This window comes from Leptosomus discolor, chromosome 12 (genome assembly GCF_034619465.1).
Source record: "Leptosomus discolor isolate bLepDis1 chromosome 12, bLepDis1.hap2, whole genome shotgun sequence".
Classification (NCBI taxonomy): Eukaryota; Metazoa; Chordata; class Aves; order Leptosomiformes; family Leptosomidae; genus Leptosomus; species Leptosomus discolor.
This window is the reverse complement of record NC_141402.1, coordinates 5,744,400-5,769,405: the sequence shown is the minus strand read 5'-3', so window position 1 is coordinate 5,769,405 and position 25,006 is coordinate 5,744,400. Positions and strand designations below refer to the sequence as shown.

General features: G+C 36.7%; 1 protein-coding gene across 1 annotated transcript in view; it reads left to right on the top strand.

Moving 5' to 3' along the window:
• The window catches only part of INSC (INSC spindle orientation adaptor protein), a 91,295-nt gene that overhangs the window by 18,484 nt on the left and 47,805 nt on the right, over nt 1-25,006 (top strand). Inside the window, exons 2-5 of the mRNA XM_009954461.2 lie at nt 14,184-14,529; nt 15,032-15,084; nt 16,717-16,840; nt 19,237-19,350. Of these exons, the coding sequence (XP_009952763.1) occupies nt 14,184-14,529; nt 15,032-15,084; nt 16,717-16,840; nt 19,237-19,350 (637 nt within the window). The remainder of the gene's footprint in view (nt 1-14,183; nt 14,530-15,031; nt 15,085-16,716; nt 16,841-19,236; nt 19,351-25,006) is intronic.

The window sequence follows — 25,006 nt, the reverse complement described above, 5'->3', positions numbered from 1 at the left end:
CCCCAAATCCACGGTTTTTAACCTGTTTGAAATGTTTTCAGATTTAGGATCTGGATTGAAAAGCACTGTTTGAGTCCTTCCAGAAACAGGTGTCAGGTGAGAGATGGAATCCAAATTGCACAGCCTTTTAGCACTGAGATTCCTGCCTGATTCTTTTTTTTTTTGTCTCTGACAGTTATAGAAAAATACATCCTGTTTGACAACTGATAGACTTTGAGAAACTACTGAGCATATGCTTTGAAAATTTTATGAAGTGATGAAAATCCTTTAATAAAGCTATATTGACTCATATTTGCACTGCAGAAAACAATAGAACATAGAAATCACATAGAAAACTGATCTATTCGCATTTGCTTCTCTATACAGTGAAGTCAGTTATCTTATTTTTGGGTTATATGTTGGCAGCAGGAAAGGCCTGTTAATCAGACACTTGAGATATTTTTTCCTTCCTTTGAAGACTGTCACAATAAAGACTGACAAAGGGAAAGAAAACGAGACTATTCACTGAATAAGCCACTTATTTTTTTTTTTTGTGTATCAGACATGTATTTCCCACTTGTGAGGAAGTTCTGTTATCCCACAGTAACTTATATGAAGCAAATTTCTTTAGCTATGGCTGGGACTATAACAGGCTTAACATTATGGAATATTTTGTGATTTCCATTTCTGATACATTTTCACATCAAATTTGCTTGCTCTACTGTGAGGTACCATAAAGCATTATAGCAGGAAAAAAACCTAGTTCCACTTATCTTTTAATTGTTTTTAATGCAAAATATTGTACTTGCATAAAATACCCATTTATTTATATTTGGTGCCAGAGGCTAATTTATTGAACCTGGGATGTATTATTGTGAAACAATGGTGTTCACTACACTTTTTCTCTCCTGTTAGCTGTTTCCCAGGTTCCTTTCATGTCCAGTAAGAGTTTATTGATTCTAAATAAATAATTAAAAAGGGATAATTGACTTATTTTTGTGCAATGATACCAGAAAGATGTGTTGGGTTTTTTTTTCTGGAAAACATCATTGTTCTGTTTTTAATGCACTGCAGAATGTGGAGCCTGCATTCCCTTATGAATCATGGATAACTCATTTGTGCCAGAGATTCACTGTCAGTGACCTAAACCCTGCTCTCCCTAAATGAAGAGAAATAAATAGATATGCTGTTTCATCCTACTCACTCAGAAAGGGGAAAAAGAAGAGATCCTTTTCTGTCTTCTCTTCTTGTCATCAATTGTAATAGTATCTCAGTCCCCATAAAAGCCACCCGGTTCTCTCCTCCGTGGTATGTAATTCTTTTCACCCACTCCCTTCTGAAGATGTAGATTGACACCTGTGCAATGGGGATCTTGTCAGCAAGATTTGCTCTCTCCCTTGCTCCTCTTTTACATCTGAGATTATCAGAGATGCTGTGAACAGCAGCAAGGTGAGAAGTCCTCGGTAATGAATGATTTCCAAGGAATGAGCAATCTATGGGACTCCTAACCCACTCATCTTTACTTTCACATGGAAACTGGGCTGTGGTTGTTTTCTCACTTCATTCAGCATTTTGAAGAACCTTCCTGAACTCTTGTCTCTTTCAGGTCTTGGAATCTAGTTGCTTTAGATTTTATATTTTAATGAGACTGTTCTAGCTCAGGCATTCTTTGCACTTCAGCTGTTGTCCCTCATTCAAAAGAAACTTCATGGTAGTAAAAATAACCACTCATTTCCTTTCTCCTTTTGCTATTTAGCCTTCAGAATTCCTCTTAGGATTGCTTTGAAAAACCTTGATTTTTTGCCCTTCTCCACTACGTGTGTTACAGTAGAATCTGGAAGGTCCAATCAAGATCAGCATGCTGTGCACAATGCTCAGTGCAAGAGCAAGAAAGTGTCACTTCATACTCCTAAGCAGAGGAGAGCAACAAAGTCTGGCAGGAGAGAAGGATGGTGGGAGGTGACAAAACTTGTCAGAATATTAGTATGAAAGCAAAGCCTGGAGCCCAACTTCTTGAATTTCTACTCAAAGACTCTGTCCTCTAGATCGCTTTGATGCCCTGAGTAAATTTATCATGGCTGGAGGGCCACACAAGCTTTAAGTAATTCAGAAAATACGAGTCTGGCTGTGTACAGCAAATGGAGTACAAATACCTCCTGCCTCTGCTTGGCTCAGGGGTCTCTCTCCTGCAATTTAACAGTGGATATGTAAGCAGAAAGAATAAAATAGTATCAGGAGAAGGAGGGGAAAGGGAAGAGAAATCAGAATTTTGAAGCATAGGAGTGAAAAAGACAGGAGTGAAACACAGTCTTCCGATTGGATCAGAGCCTTAGACATAATCTGTTGTTTGGGGGGATGTAGTGTGTAGAGAAGGGAAATGCAATACACATGTGTGTACATGTACACACACACAGAGTAATCTGTTTTATTGTACCCTAATTTGGGGCACAAGGAAGGCTCCAGGTGGGGAGACTAACACAGTAGTTCTGTGTTTATTAAATAGCATTTTAAGATGTGATTTGACTATCTAGGACTCTAGTATATACTGTCAGTTACAATTTTTCCAATAAGAGTTTTGTTCATGAGAACTTAATATGCACGAATACTACCTGAATTCAATAACCACATAGATTTAAAAAGAAGGTAAGAAATGCTTGCTTTATGTATTTAGTAAGGAGTAGATATTAAATGCAGTCACAGTACCCTGACTGAACAAAGACTTAATTTTCAGTGCAGACAGGAACATTAACCATCTAGTTTTGACGATGTTACAGGCATGGGAAGAGAAAGGAACATATCTGAGGGAGAAGAAAAACACAAGTCAATTTGTGAAAGGTGGGAAAATGATTCTATTTAGGCTGTTGAACTTGCTAACAAAATTTTATAGTGGCTCCAAGTGGAAAGTAGCAAAACATAATACTGATATCTGAGTGAGAGAGGGTGGAATAAGAGATAGCTGTAAAGGAAAAGAGGAGAAATTCAGGAAAAATTGTAGTAAAGAGTAGCTAAAGGCTTGGGATTAAATGGGAAACGGGGTGTCAAAACATGAACCTGCCAAAGATGCATTGTACAACCTGCTATCATTCTCTGATAAGGTAACTTTTTCTTCCCTATTTTCCCTTTTAACAAAGGAAAGTCAGTGATTATACACATGGTAATTTACTAGTAAATACAGAAAAGAGTAGCTGATGGACAAAAGGTAAAATGGGAAAGGGTAACGGCAAGGATTATTTTTGAAAGCGTAGAATTAGAAGTAGTCTTCAAGTATTGAAGAAAAAGTAACGGAAATCTTGAGGTTTTGCATTTAGGGGCTGAGAACAAGGGAGTCTGCAACAACTTGTAGCTCATTTGATGGAAAAGAAAATTATGAGAAGGGCCTGTGTATATTAGTTGATAATGAGATGACTGTGACTGCATTTGCCAGTAAGATGTGGTGATGAAGGCAGGAAGATCGGTTCTAGACTGCATGAAGTGAGACATTTCTGGTGGAGATAAGGGTGTACTAACGTCACTGAGCAAGTTAATGTGAGACTTCATTTGCTGTCAAGCATGATATCAAGTCTTTCAGTGAAAAAATGAATTTTACAGCACTTACAGATCTACCAGACTGTTTAGGGCAAGGGGAGCGGAAAGCGATGTAGTTTCACAAAAGAAACCTAAACAATTTTGTGTGTTAAGGCTTGCAAAACAGAAGCTGAAAGCATGTGTTTCCTTTCTAGAAATGCATTGAAATATGAATTCTTATTTAAAAGGAAAGATGAGACAAAATGGGAATGAACTGGCTTTTAGGAAATTTAGTTCAGAAATAAGACATTTCTAATCATCAGAGCAGTGCAATTCTAGAATAGCTGCTTAATAAAACACTTTAAAAATACTTTATTGTGGGCTCGAGTTGATTTTTTTTTTTTTTTTAAAAGGCATTTGTGAACAAATCTCATCTGGTTGCTTCTGCTATCAGAAGAATGTATTTGTAAAATTTCGTTTTCAGACTTCTGCCTTCTACAATCACGTGCTGAAATATTGAATTTGATTATAAACTGCTTTCTTACTGGAATGAGATGAAGTTATTTTTACCAACTCACTCTGATATTTGTGACACTGTGTTTTCATCTTTTTAACTTGTCTGCAGAAGGGTTAACATTCTAATGTGAATCTTAGGCCAACAACAGACTGTCCTTTTCTTACTCCTTTTTTGACTGTTTTAGATAGAGCTGCTGTGCAATAGATGTGACTGAGGGTCCTCAAATTTCTGTAGTCCCCCGAGTGACACCGATCTCGCAACTCCCAGTAAAATGGTTGTTGCTTCCTTCATTAAATAATCCAGGTTTTACTTAATCAGTAGGGTTAGGACCTTAAATGAGTAAATAGGAAAAGGTGAAAGGCTAATGGTGGTGCTCATAATGCATGTCATAACTCCTTTGAAAAGGCACTGAGAGCTGTACTGTTTGTTATTAAACTACAAATTAAGGCAGATTTGGAGGAAGAAAAAAAAAAACACGTTCAGTGAGGCACTGGTACTTTTTTCATGGACTCTCATCATAGTATCCAAATTAATCCTTGCTCATGATTGTGTCTGAGCATTTCCATGGTCTATGGCCCCAAATTACTTCCACTGTTTTTCTGCTCTTCTTTCACATCTATTTCTCCCTCCCCGCTAGGTGTTTACAAGGACTGCTGTCTTACAGCATGCTGTTCTTAAAAGGCTACGAGGAATATTGTCCTCTGCAATTACAAGTGTAGTCTGAGCATCAGGAAGGAGAGAACTGGGGTGAACTCTCTGGTTAATATCTTCAGCACGTTCTCTCCTGCTGATGGCCTTGTTGACTTTTGTGTCACACAATGCAGGAAACATGCCTAACTATTTATGGGAGTGAGAACTTTGTGTGTACTCAGTAACTGGCAATTTAAATGTATGCTGATGACAACATCCCTTCAAGATTGTCAACATTCTTCAGTCACCAAATCAGACTTTAAGTCCTGAAGGAAGCTGTAAAAATGCTCTGAGTAGATTTGCCTTGTGATGTTCCATCAGGCTATGCTGTCCTTCTTGCATTGGGCTAAATACAGTCCAATGTCGTGGATTCTGTCATTGTGCACAAAGCTAAGACCTCTCAGCTCTGGTTTCTCTCATTTTCCAGAAAAAAACCTGTAACTGTTTCATGTGTTTGCAAGACCCAGGCTGTCATTTGCAAAGAGAACAAGAGTGGCGAGATCTTGCCTCTTCAGCACTGCTTTTGTCTGTGCATTGGAGAATAATTTCTTATTTCAGGATCTAACCTCAGATGGAGAGAATGGCTACTTCATCTAGCTCATCAAAGATCAGTTTGCTTGAGGAATTAAGGGAATCTGCTTACTCGCTGCAGAATAAATGATCAAGTAACGTGTTGAACAAGAGAACCAATATTCTTCACAAAGCTTGGTCACCAGATTTCTTTTTTACCCCATGTATATTTCTTCTGTCTATCTCACACTGATATTCTGTAAATATAATTAAAAATTAATAGGAGCTTATCCAACAAAGAATTCATTGAGTGGTCTTATCCTAACATTTTTGTGTTCAGAGCACAGAAATGCCATATGGTGTATGTATAAAGGCAGTATTTCAGTGTAGCTGATGCAGTCCATACTACTGCTGAAACAAGCTTGCAGAGGCAAGCGGAGTTTAGATGATGATTAGTGTCCTGTTGCAAATGAGTTATCTCTGATGACCTTCAATGGATAACAAAGTCTTACACATAGAAAGAAAGAAAAAGGCCAATATTTAAAATTTTTTTAAAAAAAGGAATAAATTTGATAAGCTCATCCTCGTTTCTAGTTTTATCAGTGGTCAAATGGAGATGAAAAAAATATGAGCATGTCAGTAATTCAAACTGACACTTTTGGGTCAAGGGGTCTAGGAAAGTGGAGTTATACTGGCAGTTCCCCACCCCCACTTCAACATGAATGGACTCTCAAGCAGCTGGGCCGGTGGGAGAGCATTATTTTCCCTATCCTACCATATTGTCCAAATAGAAGCAGGCAATTTGAGCCACTCTACAAAGTCAGGTGGATTCCTTAAGTCGAATCAAAATCCATCAAGTCTCATCAGAGCTCGTAACAGTTTCCTAAGTCTGAATATGCCAATATCAAAGGGGTTTGGAATTTTTAGTCAGTTTACGAGTTTATAATGACACTACAAATGCAATAGTATTCATTACAAATATGAATTAATAATACTATACAAATATGAGTTCAACAGGCGTATTTTAGTTGGTGATCATTGTGACAGCATTAGCATACTCTTTGCTCAGCTTTGCCAGTCAGCAGCCTTATACTCTTATTAACTTGCCGATAGGGTTTATTTAGCATTTTTGCTCTTTCTGTCAGGGAATTATATTCCCTTTTACTGTGGTGTTTACTTTCTGTAAACTCAGTGGCTTACATGCTTGTTGAGACAGCTACTGTTTTACCGATTTAATGTACGAGGCACAAAGGAAAGATCCACAAAACCAGTTTGAACCAGTTTGATTCCTTTTGCCTTCTGACTATCCCTTCAGTTGAAAGAGTCTGGAAAGGACCTGGCCCTACTTAAGTTCTAACCATGTACAGAAAGCTAATACATGATAAATTTATCCTAGTTTTTAAGTAAGCTAGTCAGCAAGCTGAATGGGTCTGTGATTTTTATATTGTCTTCCTTATGTTCTATAGCGTGCCAGTAATTCTGGGATGGTATAATATTTCCAGACATTTTTAGAGAGACAACTTACAGTGAGGATTTCTCAGAAAAACATAAAGGGCTGAGAATATCGTTGGTGCGGCACTTAACACTAAATGATTTATGCAGCCTTTTAAATAGGTATGATGAAGCTATAGTTATCATCATGCCTTATATATTACAAGCACTTGTAGTGTTTTTATTCTCCTTATAGACATTTCTGTATAGATGAATACATAAGATGTCACAAAATGCAGTAGCCTGACCACAGATGTTTAGCTCTAAGTTTCTCAGGCTGCAGCTCTTCATTTGATCTCCCTGCAGAAGTTGGATGGATGCTTAACAAGGCACAAGCCATTTGTGGTTTTAAAATATTTTTCTTCATAGTTGCACTGATTTTGAGGAGGCTGGTGGTTTGAGTAACTCCATCATCCCAAAGTGCAGATGCCAAACTGAATTTGGAGGTACTGAAGTTTCAGTAAATGGCAAGGAGGGAACCATTGTTGGTTTCAGGTCAGGTGAAGAGACTCACAAATATCAGCTACCAGAAAAGTAGCAATATTGAGGTGTCCCTAGTCAACAAAGCAGTTAACTTATTACCACTGTTGTTATACATTTGTATTTTACTTGTGATCTTTGAGTAATTCTGATTTTGTTACTGATATTTATTTATTCTGTCCACTGGCATGCTGCTTCCTGAAACTAGTGGTAATGCCTCTATTACTTCTGCCTCATTTCTTTGTGGTTTAAGCCTACTCCTAAATTAAATGGAAATGTTAAAATGTAGAAGGGTGATCAATTCTGGCTAAGAGAGTTCTGCCTTCCACAATACACTTCAGCATATCTGGCTGACTCCAGTGCACCTTTCCTGAAGCTGTTCTGTTTTGAGAAATGTTTCAGGGCTGTAGATTTGCATTATCTGTTACTGACTTCATTTGAGGAAATGGTTATACTTTAGTAACGGTAACAATTGAGTAATTGAGGCAAAATAAACCACCATTTTTATATAGCCTGTGAACTTTTTGAAAACCAGGAACTAGCTTGCTTTTATCAGTGTTTTTTAAAGGTTTAAATAATTCATACTAAATTCATCTCTTGTCCTAGTAAAGCTGGATTGCTGATGTTCTACTGGAAAAGAACACAGTGGAAATCATTTGCCGTATCAATTACACATACCAACTATTCAATATTCATAGATCTTTATTACCTTAGGAATGATCTACAAAGCAAGTGTGTTCACTTAAAAATCAGGAATATGATTCGCAGCCACCTTAAAGCTATTCTGTATCTTCTAATCTAGCTCTATAGCTAGCTCTCTAAAATTTTGCTAAAATCAGTGCAAATACAACGTCATAGTTCTACAAAGCTCTCTTACACAATTAATATTGTGTGAAGCAACTTGAGGACAAATAAGAGTCTCTATGGCTCTTCATTAAATCCCTCCACTGAGAGTTGAGTTCTGCTGTCCATTGTATTGATGTAGAAACTGACCCTGGGTATATTTGGTACCTATGAATAATTTTTAAAAGATGAATTAGAAAAAAAATTAGAGATGACTAATGTTCAAAGAGGGCATTAAATCTATTCAAGAAGTTGTTTGTTGCCAATTAATTATCTACTGCTAATTAGAATAATAAATTTGAGCGCAGTTGTAAGATTTGGCATTGACTTTCACCATAGGCTTATCTGCAAGCTGTACTAAATGCTATCATTAGGATTGGTAATAAATCTGTCATAATAGGTGAAAAAGGATAAAAAGGCTAAGAAGCCTCGAAAACATAATTTGACTAAGCAGAAGTCTTTACACTTTATGAATATGACCACTGGAATTATTCACGTGAATTGATCAGCTAAGACTTCAACACAATGTTATAAAATGTGAAACTTTTGCACTTAGTGAAACTCAGTGCTAAAATGGAGGTATAAATCTTTTTCATTATAACACTTGCAATTTAAAAAAGAATTGTACATGCTGCCAGTAAAATTCTAGTAGAGACCTCCAAGCTGGAAGTTTAAAACATATTACATAGTTATTAATTCTTCACTTTTGTATTCATGAAGCACCAATGAGATAGAGAAATCCTTTAGATGTCAGTCTATCTTGTGTGTCTCAAAGATCTTGTGATTCATTAGTTAACAAACTACTTGCTAGATGACAGAAAATAGCAAAAAAGAGAAATGCTGGTAACAGAACTCTGATATGCTGCTTTTTAGAAATTTAAAATGGGAGTATTTTTTTATGAGAATCTTTCTCCAGGATGAAATTTGCCTGCAAGGTGTTATCTAGTGCAGAAACGTCTGTATGAAACATAGCCTGGGCATCTTTCAAAGCAGTATACTTTTCACATGTTGTTGCTCTAAGTCGTTCTCGGCTAGTGGCACCAAAATAACACAATTTTTAAAAGACTGTTTTTTGGCAAGCACACTAGAATTCAGAGTATTCAAATTGCTAGTTACCCAAGTTCAGTTGAATGCTCTTGAAAACTTCATCAAATATTTTATAACCCAAATTAAAATGGAATGACTTTGAAGAAATCCTGGAGACTTTCTAGTGAATTTTTATTTTGCATTGAATTATTTTTTACTATTATTTTTACATGAAATGCTGCTTTCATAGTGTAAAGTCTAGATAAATTGCTTTTTTTCAATATGCCATGGCATACTAAATTCAGAAATTCTAACTGGTGGGGAACTACTACCTATATCCATCAGGACCTCTGCCAGTTACCCAGCTACTGTTGCTCAGTTAAACAGAACTGGGGAAAATCACGCTAGTAAGGTCCCTTATGCTTGAGCCAATCTTGATTATGTATTTAACAACCTGAAAAATAGTTATGATAGCAGGAAAACACCACTGCCTGCTGATGCAAAACTGTTCAGATTAATTTAAAATAACGCGCACACAGAAGAAGTCTCACAATACTGGGTGACTGAAATGTAAAATGTCAGAAAAAAATATATGTTAATGAACATAAAGTAGTGCAAGTGAGGAGGGGAAGGGAACAGAAGAACAATCTCTTTCATCATACACCTAGAATAGTGAACTCTATGTATCATTACTCATGGAAAAGATTCTGAAGTCAAAATAAGTAGATTTTCTGGAAAGTAAAAACGAAACAGCTCTGGAAAACATGTAAGTAAAAGAGAAATGTAATTTGGGGAACTCTTGGAAAATAGGGACAGTGCAGAAAATGTAATTCAAATGTACAAATCCATAATTTACCTGAATCTTGGATATTGCGTGCTCTTGCCATCACATCTTAGAACATAGGAAAACTGGAAAGGGCTTTTTGAAAAGATGGGGACAGTAAGTGGATGATCAGAGGAGTGGAGTTGGACTTGATGATCTCAGAGGTCTACTCCAACCTAATGATTCTATGATTCTATGATCACTTCTGCATCGTGACAGACTAGATAGACTGAGTTTCTTTACCTTGGAAATGAGATAACTGAGAGAAGATAGGGTAGAGCAGGTAAAGCAATGAATTACATGAAGAGGGTGAATGCAGAACTAGCATTTCAGTATCTATTAGCATGCAAGAGCTTGTGTTAATATCTCCAGGCAGCAAGTTTAAAACAAACAATAAGAAACACTTTTTCATACGAAAAATAAACAATATGAGACGCTGCCACTAGATGTTGTAAAGGCCAAAGTTTAACTGAGTTCAAAAAGCGATTAATGGCTACTCTTGTTTCATGAATTGTAAAAACATCCTGCTCAGACACAACTTCTGGCTTAGGAAGTACCTAAACCACTAATTGCCAGAAGATGGGAAGGAGGGGTCACTCAGCTCTTGTCTTGCCTCTTATAATCTTTCCTTATGCATCTCCTAATGGCTGTGTTGGGAGCAGGATAATGGGCTAGACAGATTTTTTTGGTCTGACCCATTATGGCTGTTTTTATTTCGTAGGCGTAGATTTTATTTTTTTTTCAGTAATGGCGAGACAAAATGGAAATTTTCAACTTGTTTTTGGAGTTCAGTAAATGGTGTCTGGAATATGATTCTTAATAGCTAATTAGAAATGATCACAATTTTTGCTTTCATTATTTTTAATATATAAACAATTAGTCTACTAGGAAGATTTTCTCTAAATACAGGGAGATGTAGATGAAGGTGAATCATGTATGTATTTCACTTAAGCAGTCATGATGTATGGGTATTTTAAAGAACAATGTGTCAGAAAAGCTAACATAGTGAGCAGGGGGAGTTTTCTGTGGTGGTTCTGTCTGAAAGGAGATGAATGGTATTACTTTTGCCATTGCTGCGAGGTAGCAAACGCTAAGTTTCAATGACAGAACTTCCTAAATTCTAGGGTTGTGCGTCTGACAATTAGTAGGAACAGAGGCAAACAAGGAGAGCTTCTTTAACATCTGTACGTTGTTTTTTTTTTTGAACAACTCTATCATCCTTTTTTTTTTTTCCTCTCAGAGTGAAGATTGCCTTTTGGGGTTAAAGGAAATGTGAATGATGTTTTTGTTCTGACCTTCTATTCTAGGTTACTTCCATTTGAATTTATAATGTAGGAGTTTGTACGTATTAAACAGAGATTTAATCAATTATCATAGTGTACTTTAAAAATGAAGAATATATTATTCTATGTCAAATGAGTTTATCCTGTACTGCATGCAAACTATACACATCATTATAAATCATGGTCTCAAACTTCCAAAGTTGTTATTTTTGTTTATTAGGAAACCTTGCTACAGATCCAAAAAGGCAATAAGGAGACTATACATAGCAAGAAGAAAGTGAGCCGCAATCGATCATGAAATGCAGTTACACAACATTCTAAGCTGAGTGACATAAAGGCCTTAGACTATAAAGTTTAAAATGAAAAGTAGTTTCATTGTATATAGTGAAAAGGGGGATTGGATCAATGAAATGGATCTCTTGTATCTTGTTTGCTGTTGATTTATATGAAATTATACTTGAGGTGAGCCTCCTTTCCATATACCTGTTAATACATTTTGGTCATTTGCAGAATATTATTTCAGTGGTCTGGAAGGAGTTTTCTTGAGTTCAGCTGGTGCTCAGTGTATAAATGGAAGTACAAGAATCAAAAAGGCCTTCTGCCTGGTTATCCTTAGCTTGGCTAATGCAATTGCAGACTTTGTTCTAACAGTGTGGCTTTATAGAACAGCACAGAGGATTACTGCTGTGATGCTGAGTTGCAATAAATCAGCACCTGGCCTAAAAGAACAGGGACTATAATACAAACTTTCTTTTTGTTGTTTCTGGTATAGCATCATATAAAACTGCAGCATTTATCCAGAAGGTAGACAACAATCTACTACACTGTCAGGCTAGCTGTAGGATACCAATAGAAGTTTGGAAAAAAATAATAAAGTCCAGTCTCACTTGCTTTTGCTTAATTTAATTTCTTTTTTATCTTCCATCTTCATTTCTTTGGAATCCTTTAGTATCAATCCATCTTTCACTAGAGGAAGGGATACTAAACTTTTGAATTATGTTATGTTAAGAAGACTTGCCAAAAATTAAGACTGACTCTTCAGCTGAGGAAGACTGTTTAAAAATAGTTTATTCATTGTAGACCAGAAATCTGAAATTCTTGCTGAGTAAAGTGCCCTTTTTGGAAATGTGTTGTGTACGTGAATATTACATTTGTTGGTCATGCTTGTGTTTATAAATTCTGCAAAAACCGTTTTAAACATATAAAATTCAAAATCTGCTATGCCGTGGAGACTTGCAGTGATTCTTTGAACTCTTGGCCTCCTGCTTTGCTTTATTACCAGGGAATGATTTTGCATTGAGGGGGGATATAATGGGCCTAGAGGGGACAGATATTGATAAAGTCAGACTTTATCATTGCAACTATGATTAATTTCAGCAACCATCACTGAGAATCTTTTAAGCTTTTGCAAAAAGATGAGTAAAATTTAAGTAATTCAAAAATACATTGCAGCTTTCTTTTTCACAATAACTCTTGTATTTTTCCCTTAGCTCTGTGTAACTGTCCCTTAGATTTTATATATATATTTATATATACTTCTTATCTACTACTGATATTAATTTTTTTTAATGTATATATTTACTAGAGGAACTGATCTCTTGTGAGAACTGCAGAGGGGAAATGTAAACTGAAATAATCTGTACCTACTGTTAAATCTGAAAAAAAAATGTAGATGGATGATTTCTGTTCTGTTCTTGGTTTGGAAGCAAGGGTCAGATGGGACCCCTGGGCAAGGGCGATGCTCCTTCCTTGGGGAGCTCCCTCCTGCAAAGGGAAACAGAGGTCCAGCCTTAGGTGTGGTAGGTGAGAGTCAGAAATACAAAGCTGGGAGCCTGCATTTTATGCAGATGGTCTGAGAGACCTCAGGAGGCAGCCTTGGGCCAGGCAGCCTCAGGGAGAGGGAGCAAATTTCCAGGAAGTCAAAGGGATCAGGGTGCTGCCACTAAAGAATTCCTTGAGCTAAATGAAACGAAAACAGAAACCATAGCCTGTCTGCAAAGACAAAGTAGGTAAGGGTGAATGCAGTCATGCAAACTGGGCTCTGTCTGACCTGGTAGGTACAGTGTTAATGACACTAGTCATGTGGAATAAAACACGGCTCTGTATGTGAGTGTGGTTGGGGTGAGGATTAAGGCTTTCTCATTAGGGTGTGGGCACCTCACTATAGGGAAAAAAACCCTAGGCAACTCTACCTCAAGGCTCTGGGGAACTCAGGATCAACACAAAGATAAGCTCAACAGCTCAGTACAGCTGCCATCTCGGGTACCACGTTTTCCTAGCTGGAGGCTGCAAGGGCACAAAATGCAGGTCCATTGCCCTTGTGTGCCAGAGTATACTCATGAAGGAGTTTCCTTCAGCCCTTCTGATTCACATCATATTTGCCATAGTGCAAAAATGTGCTTTGGAAGACAGATGTGCAAATTGTAGAGAGCAGTGAGAAATAAGAGGAAAGGTAAAAGACTGGTCAGGAAGTAGAAATCCAGCTGAGGTTTGAGGGATTATGATACGGCAGAAACAGATATTGCTGGCACTATTGTTCACTGTCTTGGTTTGGCTGTGCCAATTTGGGTGGAGCGGCTTTGGAGAGATGCTGCAGGATGACACTTTTTCTGTCAAGTGTCGAATGGGCAAAGTGTCTAGAAAAATCTGAGAGTACAGTCATGTAAACAACAGGCAAATACACCCATAACTTTGTTCCTTCATCGTATTAAACTCTGAATGTACAGGAAGGAAATGTTTCCCCCCCAAAGTGTAGTGTAAACTTCTCCTGTTTACTTATCTTTAATCTCTACTGACTTTTCACAAATAAATTTATAATAAGGTATGTGGTGTAAAGGTGACTAGAAAACCAAAGCCTATGTTTGGAATAGAAAGCTAAGCATGTTGCTGTGTTACTAGAGGCAAAAGGATTGTTCAAGTAGTTCCCTTTTGTCAGTCAATTGCAACCTAAGTAGATGCAACTGTATGGTATTCATGGTGGTTATTCTAAGGTAATTTTCCTTTACCTCATTCTTCCTTCTCTTTCTCTGGCTTCTAGCATGCACTTAATTCAGGTGGATTCTGTTCAGCGATGGATGGAAGATTTGAGGTTGATGACAGACTGTGAATGTATGTGTATTCTCCAGTCCAAGCCAATCAGCATTGAGAAGGATGAACAAAATGAACTTATCCTGTCCTCACAATATAGCACATATGACAATTTGCAGCTGCTATTAAAAAGAGCTTGGATCATAAGCACAGAATTGACCAGGATTGCTCAAAAGCTGGAGAAGAATAGATGGCAGAGAGTCCACAGCATGACAGTAAGAGTCAACTGCCATGTGCGTTCAATGATAAATGAATACAGCACGTTCACCAGGAATTCTTCAGAAGAAATACAACAGGTAGGATGCCTTACCTGATGTCATGTTTGTCTTGTTTAATTGTTTTATTGTAATAATTAAAAACTTTAAACAATCTGTAAGAAATCCTTACTTACTTATAGTTGTCCCTTGTTTAAGGCTTTCTAACCCCTTTTCAGAGACGGAAACATTCTTGACTCTTTTTGGATCCTATATTACCATAGGATTGTTTCTGAACACTTGTAACGTCAACAAATTATGTTGAAAAAAGTTTCGGTTTTGAAGACTGCAGGACTAAAGTAATTAGATGCCCCATTTGTGAGTTTCTTTGCATTTATGATGTAGAAAACATTACTTTTTTGTTAACTTCAGTTTTAACACTACTCATTTTATTCAGAAAAGTAGAAAAAGGGGTGTCCATGTGAAATATTATGTTTCTGGAGGGTTTTCACCTGATTATCATAAACAAGCATTATTTATTTTTAAAAAGCAATGATGTATATGGATATTGCTTTAAAACCACTTTCTCTTTCTCTCTCTGCAGTTTGAAAAACTTTTAATAGACAAGTGTTCAGAATTTACAGCATTCACAGAAAGGTAATATAAATTTTCTAGTTTAAATATTCACTTTGCTGTTTTATTATCTTGTGGAATTTCTAATGACAAGTACAAATCTACTAACACCCTCAATTATTTGAATTAGGACCCTGCAGCTCTGAAAGGCTTTCTAAATCTGAACCTCTGGGTGAAGTGAGTTGCTTTTATCTAGACTGCATCCTAATGAAAGATGGGATCTGCTGATGCACAAAGAGCCTGGTGTAGACACAAAGCTGCATGCAAGTGGATTTTTCAGGGCTTTTAGACATCAAGGGAGAAAGTCTGGCTCTAATGATATCAGTGACAAAGTTCCCTTCAAGTTCAGTGGAGCTAGGATTTCAGCTGGTGTGAAAACTTACATTGTGAGACTGTCATATTACACGTTTCTGTATGCACATATCAATGTATTTAGTAAATCAAACTGAAATACATACACATTTCTTTAAATTGCAATTGTAGGTTTACTCAGCTCCATGCACTTCAGAATGCTGATACCAGAAAATAAGAATCTCTTTATAATTCTTCTCATGACATTTCCCCTGCCTAGCATAAGTTATCATGTTTCCTCCAGCACAGTTCAATCAGTCCTTTTCGATTTATTTTAGACACTGTTCGAGTCATTCTGCTCAGCGGATCATCAGGGAGAAAGATACCATCTAATTATCAGGAAAGATCATTTCTTGAGCACTATTGCTTTTTGCCAAACCGACACAACTCAGACTTTACTTCTGCAGCCTACTATGAGACACACCAATTTAATGAGAGCTCTGATCTCATAGTGTCTGCCCCAAATCAGCCCTCTCCCTCCTTGTCTGTTTGACAAAAAGTTGATATAGATGGGTGAAAGATAGGTAAAGCTGTGTAGGTGGAGACACTGATCAACCAAACTGTATCTTTCATTGCAGTAGCCTGCCTGGGTGGAACGTATTTTGACAATTCAAATGAGTTCATTTCTGTGAGGAAGTATCAGTTTTTTCATTTGAATGGTATAAAGTTTTCCATCTTTGTCTCATTTCTTCACTTACAGCCAAATATCGCTAGTGATAGGATGATTATACTAACTCTGTAAAGCTGCTGTACATAATCTTTCTGCATAGAAGGACTAATTTTACTTTTGAGTGTGCTGTTTAAATTTAAATGGACTCTACTCATCTGGACACACATCCATTTTGGTTTCTTATCATTAAACTATGCAAGGAAGGTAAAGAAATGAAAATTACTGAAAGCATTTCTTTGGTCATGAATGACGGATGGATATACACAGCTGCAGTTGAAATGCAGGCATCCCAGAGTGACTGTAACTATGAGCATAAGTGGAAAATATCAGTTACACTGGTACAAACACACAGCACCTGCAGCAAAATTTGGCCTGCAGTCTGTGAAGTAAATTGATCCCAAAATCATTCATTAATGTTCACTGCTGTCCTTTGATGGTATAGCCACTGTGCGTAGACAAAGCTTTGATTAATGTCATTGTGATGCTAATGGCACAAAGACAGTGCCCTTCAGAACAGTTGAACTCCTGTTATATCCCCTTTATTAACACAGAGCTCACCTGTGACAATCAGCTTGATAAAACAGTGGTTGCCTGTTGCATCTTTTTTCCTTCACCCCTTTCCTTTCTCTTTTCAGATGTGTACAAACTGAAGATGAACAGATATTGAAGTCCATGAAATCTTGTGTTAATGACACGCTCACCACTGTTGCTCAGTATTTTGGCCAGTTGATAGAGCTGGCTTTAACACATGAGGCACAGGTTAGTTTATAGTTAAAAAAAAAAAAATCTTTCAAATTGTTGAATCTTGATGGAGCGCATCCATTAAGAGGAGGATTAGAATTACAGCTCTCAATTTTCCGCAAAGTTATGATCAGTAATTCAAATGTCTTGCAAAGAAACTGAGGTGTTCGTATTATCAAATTCTTCAATAACCTCAAAGCCCAAACACAATGATCTTGTGGCTCGCTATGTTACTTACTTTTCCTGGTATGTCTCCTTCGTTGAAACGCATCTAATTTCTGGACAATGTCTTGTTAATAAGACCTTTGGACACATTTTCTTTCTTTCATACAGACGCTGCTTTTCATTAGAAATCTTGAAAAAAGTGTCTCCTGCTCTCAATGATTCTCATTAGAAACTAAACTTTTCAGAAGATGTACATATAGCAAGTATATTATTACAGCACACATTTTAACCAGAGCATGTCTTAGGCTCCAGAAAGTAGTGATAAAATAGTGTTGTGTACAGGTTATACGTGTGTGTGTAACCTTCCAGAAACAGTGCTGTATCATTGCAGGCATGATGTATAGTTTCACAGAGTTACACAGAGTAATTAAGCTGAGACTACAAACGCATTAAATTTTTTTCCATTGGACCATTCTTGAAATAGTAGCGACTTGCAAGTCTAACCAATCTCTCTTGACTTACACTGTTTCTTTCTTGAGACTTCAGTAGAAATCTCTTTGTAACTTCTAATCTTCCTCAAATAAAAAACCCAAAATGTAATTATGCTTGATTAATTCGTCCATATTTAGAGGTGACGTTAGGTTGAAATTTTGTGTTGTCCCTGCAGACAAAGAGGAAATGAAGAGGAAATAGTTAAATAGTATTCAGTATGATGCTAAAACAAAATTAATGCATGGTATTGGTTAAATTCTAACATGCCTTGATGCCTTAAGATAGCAAAAAACGTTGTGGCTCTTTCAGGAACATCCCTTATAATTTTAAATTATTATTACCAGGAGGTAAGAATCGCCAGAATACATTTGCAGAATTGCAGTCAAACTAACAAGCTACTTGCTAATGCGCTTCTGTCAGGATTTATGAGAACTGCATGAAATGCCACATATGAGTTGAAGTGTGTAAATAATTTTGCATATTGCAAATTCAGTGAGTAGGTTGTGGTTGTTTTGATGCTTACTCTTTTTAGCTGAAGAGCAGTTCTTCATTGCTAATATTTCTGTCTTTGGGCACTTTGGCGCACCTACTGATACACCTGAAATCCTAGTCCATTTTTCTTTTAAGGGATCAGAATTAAATACTCTGCGTCACCTCATGTGTATTTGTGTGGCTGAAGACTTAGATTTAGAGGCCATTTAGCAAAAAACATTTTTAAGAACAGTTTCCTAAACCATTTAGTCAAGCTGCGTGTCCACTTCTGCCATACAATGGCATTGTCTGTGGCTAGTTTACTGCTCTGGAGCAGACTCAGTGTCTGTGTGAGAGGCCAGAACTCTCATCTTAAACTGCATACTCAAGAGCTTTCTTTTCTCATCAGTGTATCAGGATTTTATTCAGGAAAGGTTCATATCAAAATTTGAACTGGTAAGTTATGTCTTCTATGGAACACCTTTCTAATGCTAAAGGTGGGACAACACAGCCTCTTAAAGGGAAGATAAATGAATTTTGTATAAAATGTGGGATATTTCCTTACAGTTCTTTCAAAGTTGCATTAAATATAAAAATGTTTATCTCTGTCCTCCTAACAAATATAATTAATTTTTCCTCTAATTATTGTATGTACTTTCAGAAAGAGGAAAATTAAATAAGCTTCATATTCTTCTGACAGATGTGTTTCTCTGAAGCTGCAATGACACACAAGCAAAAGCAAGATAACTATTTACAAAGACAAAAATAAATAACCTAATTAATACACTAGAAAAATAACCTACATTTCTCTACAAGAATTCACCGTAATGATCAATGACATTTTCTGTGTAGACTGAGAATAGTGATGAACTCAGAGCCTTAGAAAGTAGTGTTAGAAAGGGTATAGCAATACTCCTTATAAATAAGGTGGAAATCTTGTATCGCCTTGCCTTTGGAAAATTTTAGTTCAATCCCAGGCCAAACCAAATAATAATTTACTAAATAGCTGAAGAGTTCTTTATTGTATGTTCTCACACACGTACCTGTTCTCTTACTCTATTTGTATTTATTTTTAAATATCACTATTCTTAGTTACATCTATTCAAACGCAATGATAAATGTGTTAGTGTTAGCAGTCTGACTCCTGCCCATGGTTTTTTCCTTTCTCTGGGTGAGAAGTAAGACAACATGGGTTGAACTAAACTTTCTATTCCATCTCATCTTTAAATATAACACTAATGGTTTTCATTGGAAGTAAATTATGTTTATTATCTTGTGTCACACAGAACCTGCTGAGACGAATAGAGTTGTCGGACAGTATGTACATCACGGAGTCAGCAATTAGTAGTTTATTCAGCCTTACTCAGGAGGGTGCTCATCTGTGCCGTATCATAGCTAAGGTAAGGGGGGGTATGTGGATTAATCCAAAGTAAACTAGTAACACAAGTAAGTTATTTTATTTAACATAGTAGTGGTTGCAAGTTTTGAAATGTACAGTACAAGACGAAATTCTGTATTTCAGGAGACATATAGGTTAATGAACAACAAAATTTACTCAGAGAAACAATTTTTTTTCTTCTTTTGCTGCTTTTGCAAGCCTTGCCCTGCAGAGTTTATTACCACAATTATCCTATTAGGTTTTAAAATCCATAGGCCAACCCCCCCCCAATCTTTAATTTAATAAAGCTCAATGCCTGTGTAAGCAACTGCAGTAGGGATGGTAAACTTCAACAGGTTTCTGGGCATTGATTCAACTATGGTTGTCTTTTTGTGCCATCTGGGATTGGCCCTTGTTGGGCTGAAATGTCTCTCCTGACAGTATTTTTTAAGTACCAGCTGTGCAAATGGAGAGAAACTTTACAATTGGCCATGCATATGTCTGACTGCAAAGAAACAGCAAGACCTCTTCAGCTACGTGTACACAGGAGGTTAGAGGTATTATTAAAGATGTAATTTTAGAAATATTTTGCATCCATTATTCTCCTTTTACAGAGGAATGTCATTACAGTTACTTCTTGCAGCGTGTGTTCTCGTTTACTGAGAAGTTGATGCTAACATTTGGTATAAATGAATCCTTCTGTCAAGATCAATGATACTGGCAATCCACACAGTTTGCACCTTTTGAGGACACTTGGATCTTGAAAAAGTGAGAAAGGCAGGGCATCGTGTGAGGTCGAGGATAGGATAATCACAACCACAGTGTATATAGAAAGAAGAAAACCACAGCATTTAATTCATTTTACTTCTGATCTGACTTTAGATGGATGTTTGCACCATGAAAGTTACTGCTCTGTTCTGAAGGCTGTGAATGAGGTAGACTGAGAAACATGTAGTGGATCCTGGCGACAGCCCAAGAGGTTTAATTTTTTCTAAATTGGTATTTGAGCTCCACTCAGTGGTATCCAAAAACAATGTTAAAGTGTTGAGGAAGTGCAGAACTAATAAATTGAGGAAAATTGGTCTTGTGCTTTTTATCTTTATGTGAATTCCGTAATAGTTTAATTTAGCAGAAGTGAAGTCTGACCTTCCATCAATCACTGAACTAATTTATTGCTGAAACCTGTCACAGGTTTACAAGCAAGGAAATGCATCCCCTTATGTAAAGAACCCTTAAGTGGCATTTGGTTGGCAAATTACGGTGGTGATCGCATCATCTGTTCTGTGTTGGTTTTCTGTGTGCTGTGAAATACATTTGTCCCAACTCAGCATCATCCTTCACCCTCTGTATTGCCTCTGTTATCTGCATCAGTGAGCAAGGTGGCAGAGGAATTGTAACGGACCAGAATTTTCAATTCAGTCACTTGAGTAGTTAACTATGACAGTGAAAGTGCAGAATGATTTGAAAAACAAACAAACCAACCACCAAAAAATCCCAATCTGAAACTATGCCCACTCATTAAGAGGGTGAGAATGGATTAAAGTTTTGCAAAGATCTCAAAATGTCCCACAGATACAGAAGTTCCCTTGAGAGTTGTTGTAATTATCTTTGGTAAAAACTAGCCAGAGAAGTGGAATATTTGTTTACTGTGAAATTTGTTCATGTAACCATAAAGTCTTACTCTCCGTGACAATGTGTGATCTTGTGGAATGCTCCTGTTAGCTTTTTTCCTGCCCCAAGCTATAAATTGCAACTCTAAAGCACACAAAAATCTTGGACATGCAAACAAAGAACTATGAAAATATTGTGAAGCTACAATATTATAGGAACTGGTTTCGCACTTTGGTAAGGGTTTCAGTCTTCTCTCACCCTCCCTTTCCTCCCCCACCAATATTTTACCAAAATTTAAAAAAGGCTTTGAAATGCTAACCCACTATGCTGAAGTGTCACCTATAATTTTATTCCACCTGCAGGCATTCTTTGACTCTTTTTTTTTTTTTTTTTTTTTTCCATGTAACTTTGTAATCTCCTGTGAAAAAGTCATGTTGCTGACTCACTGGCAGCCAGCTAGTCATTCTCACTGGCTGTCAGAAGTATAGAGACTAAGATCTCTAACACAAATGAGTAGTAGCAAGATAAAACATGAAGGGGGAAAGCCTAAATAATAATAATTATAATAAACCGCCTTGAATTCTGAGCTAAGAGAAGAACCAATGCTGAGCTGTGTGTTTTGAACCATAATACGCAGCGTTCCTCTACAAGCAACTACACTGGTGGCAGCATAATGGAAGCTCCACCAGTTTAGATAATTTTAAAAGCAAAAAGAGAAAATGAGGAAAGGAAGAGACAAGAAGAGCATTTGTTTCAACTAGTAGGGAAAAGTTTGAGTCAGGTTTCTGTCTGCAGATCAGTTTCCTACCTTTGGAACCAAATGTCGCGAAGATACTCCTCTGTCAAGTCTTACGACACATCAGTCTGCGGTTGCATTGCAGGGATGTATTCACAAAAGTCTTATTTATTGCATCATTTCTATTAGATTTTGATCTTGGTATCTTTCATATTAAAAATTAGTCTTGGTTGTTAAAACTCTACCTTCATGTTCTGAGACCGTAAGGAGACACTAAAAACCAGAAACTACAAATTTTGAGTGGATTTGAGCAACTGTCAAAAATTAGCATTACTTGAAGTAGACGGATTCTAAATTGATTTGGCTTTGTAATAACCAGAAGAATCAGTAAAAATCAGTTCCAGAGTTGCAATAAATAAATGCTGGGATATAGAGTGATCAAGAAAAAAAGTCTTTGTAAATAAATCCGTTTCACTGATGAGAATTGGAGTCTAATACCAACTGTATTGATTTGGATGCTATAATAATGTTCTCCTAAGAGAGAAAGAGGCAAAAATGAAGATAATGAAGATAGCCATACATGCTTATCACACCCCTCTTTGCAGAACGCTTGACTGTTTGAGTTCCATATGGGTGTGCAGCAGATTACTTGCTCTGAGAAGCTTCTAATAAAGCTTGGCCTTACCTTCTTTGTACATCAGTTCCTTTTCTAGCAAGTATTTACTATGAAGATTTCTTTGGAGATCAACTTTCAAACTAATTATAAATGTTGTCGTCCTTCATGAGGAAAGGCTTGATGAGAACTCACTGCGCTTTGAGTCATTTCAGGATGAAACTGCAAAATATTACACCTCAGAGTTGGATGCCTTTTCTCTCTTGTCTTCATTCACTCAACTCACACTGCACAGTAGGGATTTTTATACTTATGATCTCCTTCACATACTTTTTGTGATTGTATTTCAGGTGATTTTGTTATCTACTCTTAGCCCTTCTGAATAGCATCTCAGGGATGTCTCCATGAAATTGAATTCCTGTTAATCCAATACAGGAGAAAAGTAGGTCATCAAGTAGTAAAGCAAATTTTCCTCTCTTTCAGACGCTGCTTCACAGAATATGTGAAGCTTGTCCCAGATGAAACTTGAATTGCAGCAAGAGCAGTATTTCATATGTTACTTGGCCAAAACCTGGAAATGCCAAAAAGTCTGCAAAGGATAAATAAAAGCATACTTAGGCATATCAAGAGCTTTTGGAAAGGTGCAAGTTAATTTTCAAACCAAGCAAAGCTCGGTGCTGTTATGTTTCTTTGTCTGAACGCTACGGTTTACCCCTTTGACCAGTTCTGTAGCTGGAATAGTTCCTTGAAAAAGGTGAATAAGCCTGAGGAACACAGAGATTCCATTGAGGGGAGTGGTTTTGATAAGCCACAGAATCAGGCTCAGTATTTCCTACCCATTCCGTATTTCACTTACAGCTCTCTAGGTTCATTACGTGTGATCAATACATCACAGCTTGGTAATGGCACACAGGACACGAAATAAAGAGCTTAGAACTCGTCCTGACAAATGCAGTGATAAATCACTTCTGTCAATCAGAGGCAAAAGCAGGGCACCCATTTGTCATAGAGAAAGCCTGAAGTGAATGTGCTGACATCACTTGAGCTTTTCTAATGTTTGTCCACAAACTTCTGCTTATCATGACTACAGCAGAGAACTAGGTCATCTCTGATTGCCCTGAACTGTGGGGACTTTCAAATTAATAATAAAATAAACCAGTTACCTTAGGTTTGTGGACAACACTGTAATAGCTTTTTTCTTATATTTTTCATAGATAATTTAATTATTTAGGTGAACTTGCTTGGGTGAAATATCAATATCCTTTTGTGGAAGGAAAAATATGGCTGAAACTTTTTTTGTTAGTATGCTGCCTCTTTTTTATTTTAAAGTCTTGGAAATGCCCTTCTGCAGTAGGCTATATATAGCAGTACTAGACTTAAAATAACCCATACAGATATGTGCGCTTCTTACAATCCCAGAAACAAATTTTACTCTTATAAAACATCAATAAACCTACTGTTTTAACTGATTTCACAGAAATTATATATACAAGTGCAAAGACATAATATAAAATTCTATCTTGAAAATATATTGTGGTGTTGATTTTGTCCAATTGTAACTTTCTTGTAAATTAGTATATCTTTTTGTTAGACTGAACAGATAGCTTTGTTTGCTCTATTATTCTCTACTCTACTCCAGCAGAACTAGTACAAAAATGTAGAATTCTGAAAATAAGTGGTCTGAATTGTAGTCTGGAGTTTTTATGTCAGTACAACCTGTTGAGCTTTCAAATAACACAAGTGGTTGAGGAGAAAAAGATTATTTCTGTGAATCTGAAAAATATTTTTGTACAGAGGCTACTGAAACAGGCTTAAAAAGAAGCGTGTATATTACACTTGGTCCATGCTTCCAACTATTTTTAATTTACTACTGTAATCTGAATACTTAGTCTGGGTTCTTTTGTCTGTCATTGACATTTTAAATGCTTTCCTCTTCATTATATATCTGCTCTTACATAATATAAGGCAACTGTAGTCTACCTGATGGCATAACATTTTGAAACGGACAATCCAAAAAAAACCCACCACATGAAGTACATATATTGTCTGTATATATTTATATGTTTCCACTTATTATGTGAACTTTGCTAACGCATATGTTTACAGGGTGTGTTGGAAATTATTAAGGATAGCTACTGTAAGGATGTATATATACTCAAATCTTTGTCTTTATTGCCTTATTTAAAGAAAAAAAGTGTAGGGATTTAAATTTTGTGTTAGAGGATGAAGATATGGATTCTATCTGTATAGAACTTGAAACCTATTTCCACCTTATTGTTAGCAGGTCTTCAACCATATGACCTTCTCTTTCATAGTTTCGCATTAAGTAGATATCATATGAAGCTCAGAAATGTAGAGGAATGGAAAATATATGCTAACAAAAATCTGGTTTAAACCAATAGCATATGGTTGAACTATCACTTAAATGTCACTCCAATGGCTGCCTATTGATAATTCTTTGTAATTTTTACAGGAATGTCGAGTTGAATTTAAATTATGCTTGTAATTGGTAAAAGTCAAGCGCTTAAGCACATTTCCCACTGAGGCTATATTACTTTTTCCATTGCTAGTGTATAAGCATTAATCAACTTGAATTCTCTGTGTGAGCTTAACATCCTCTTTGTTGGTGTTGTGATGATAGCTAATTTGGATAAATTACTAAAAGAATCTGACCCCCATCCCAATCTCAGTTAAATACCGGGGAAACAGTCAGTGCTG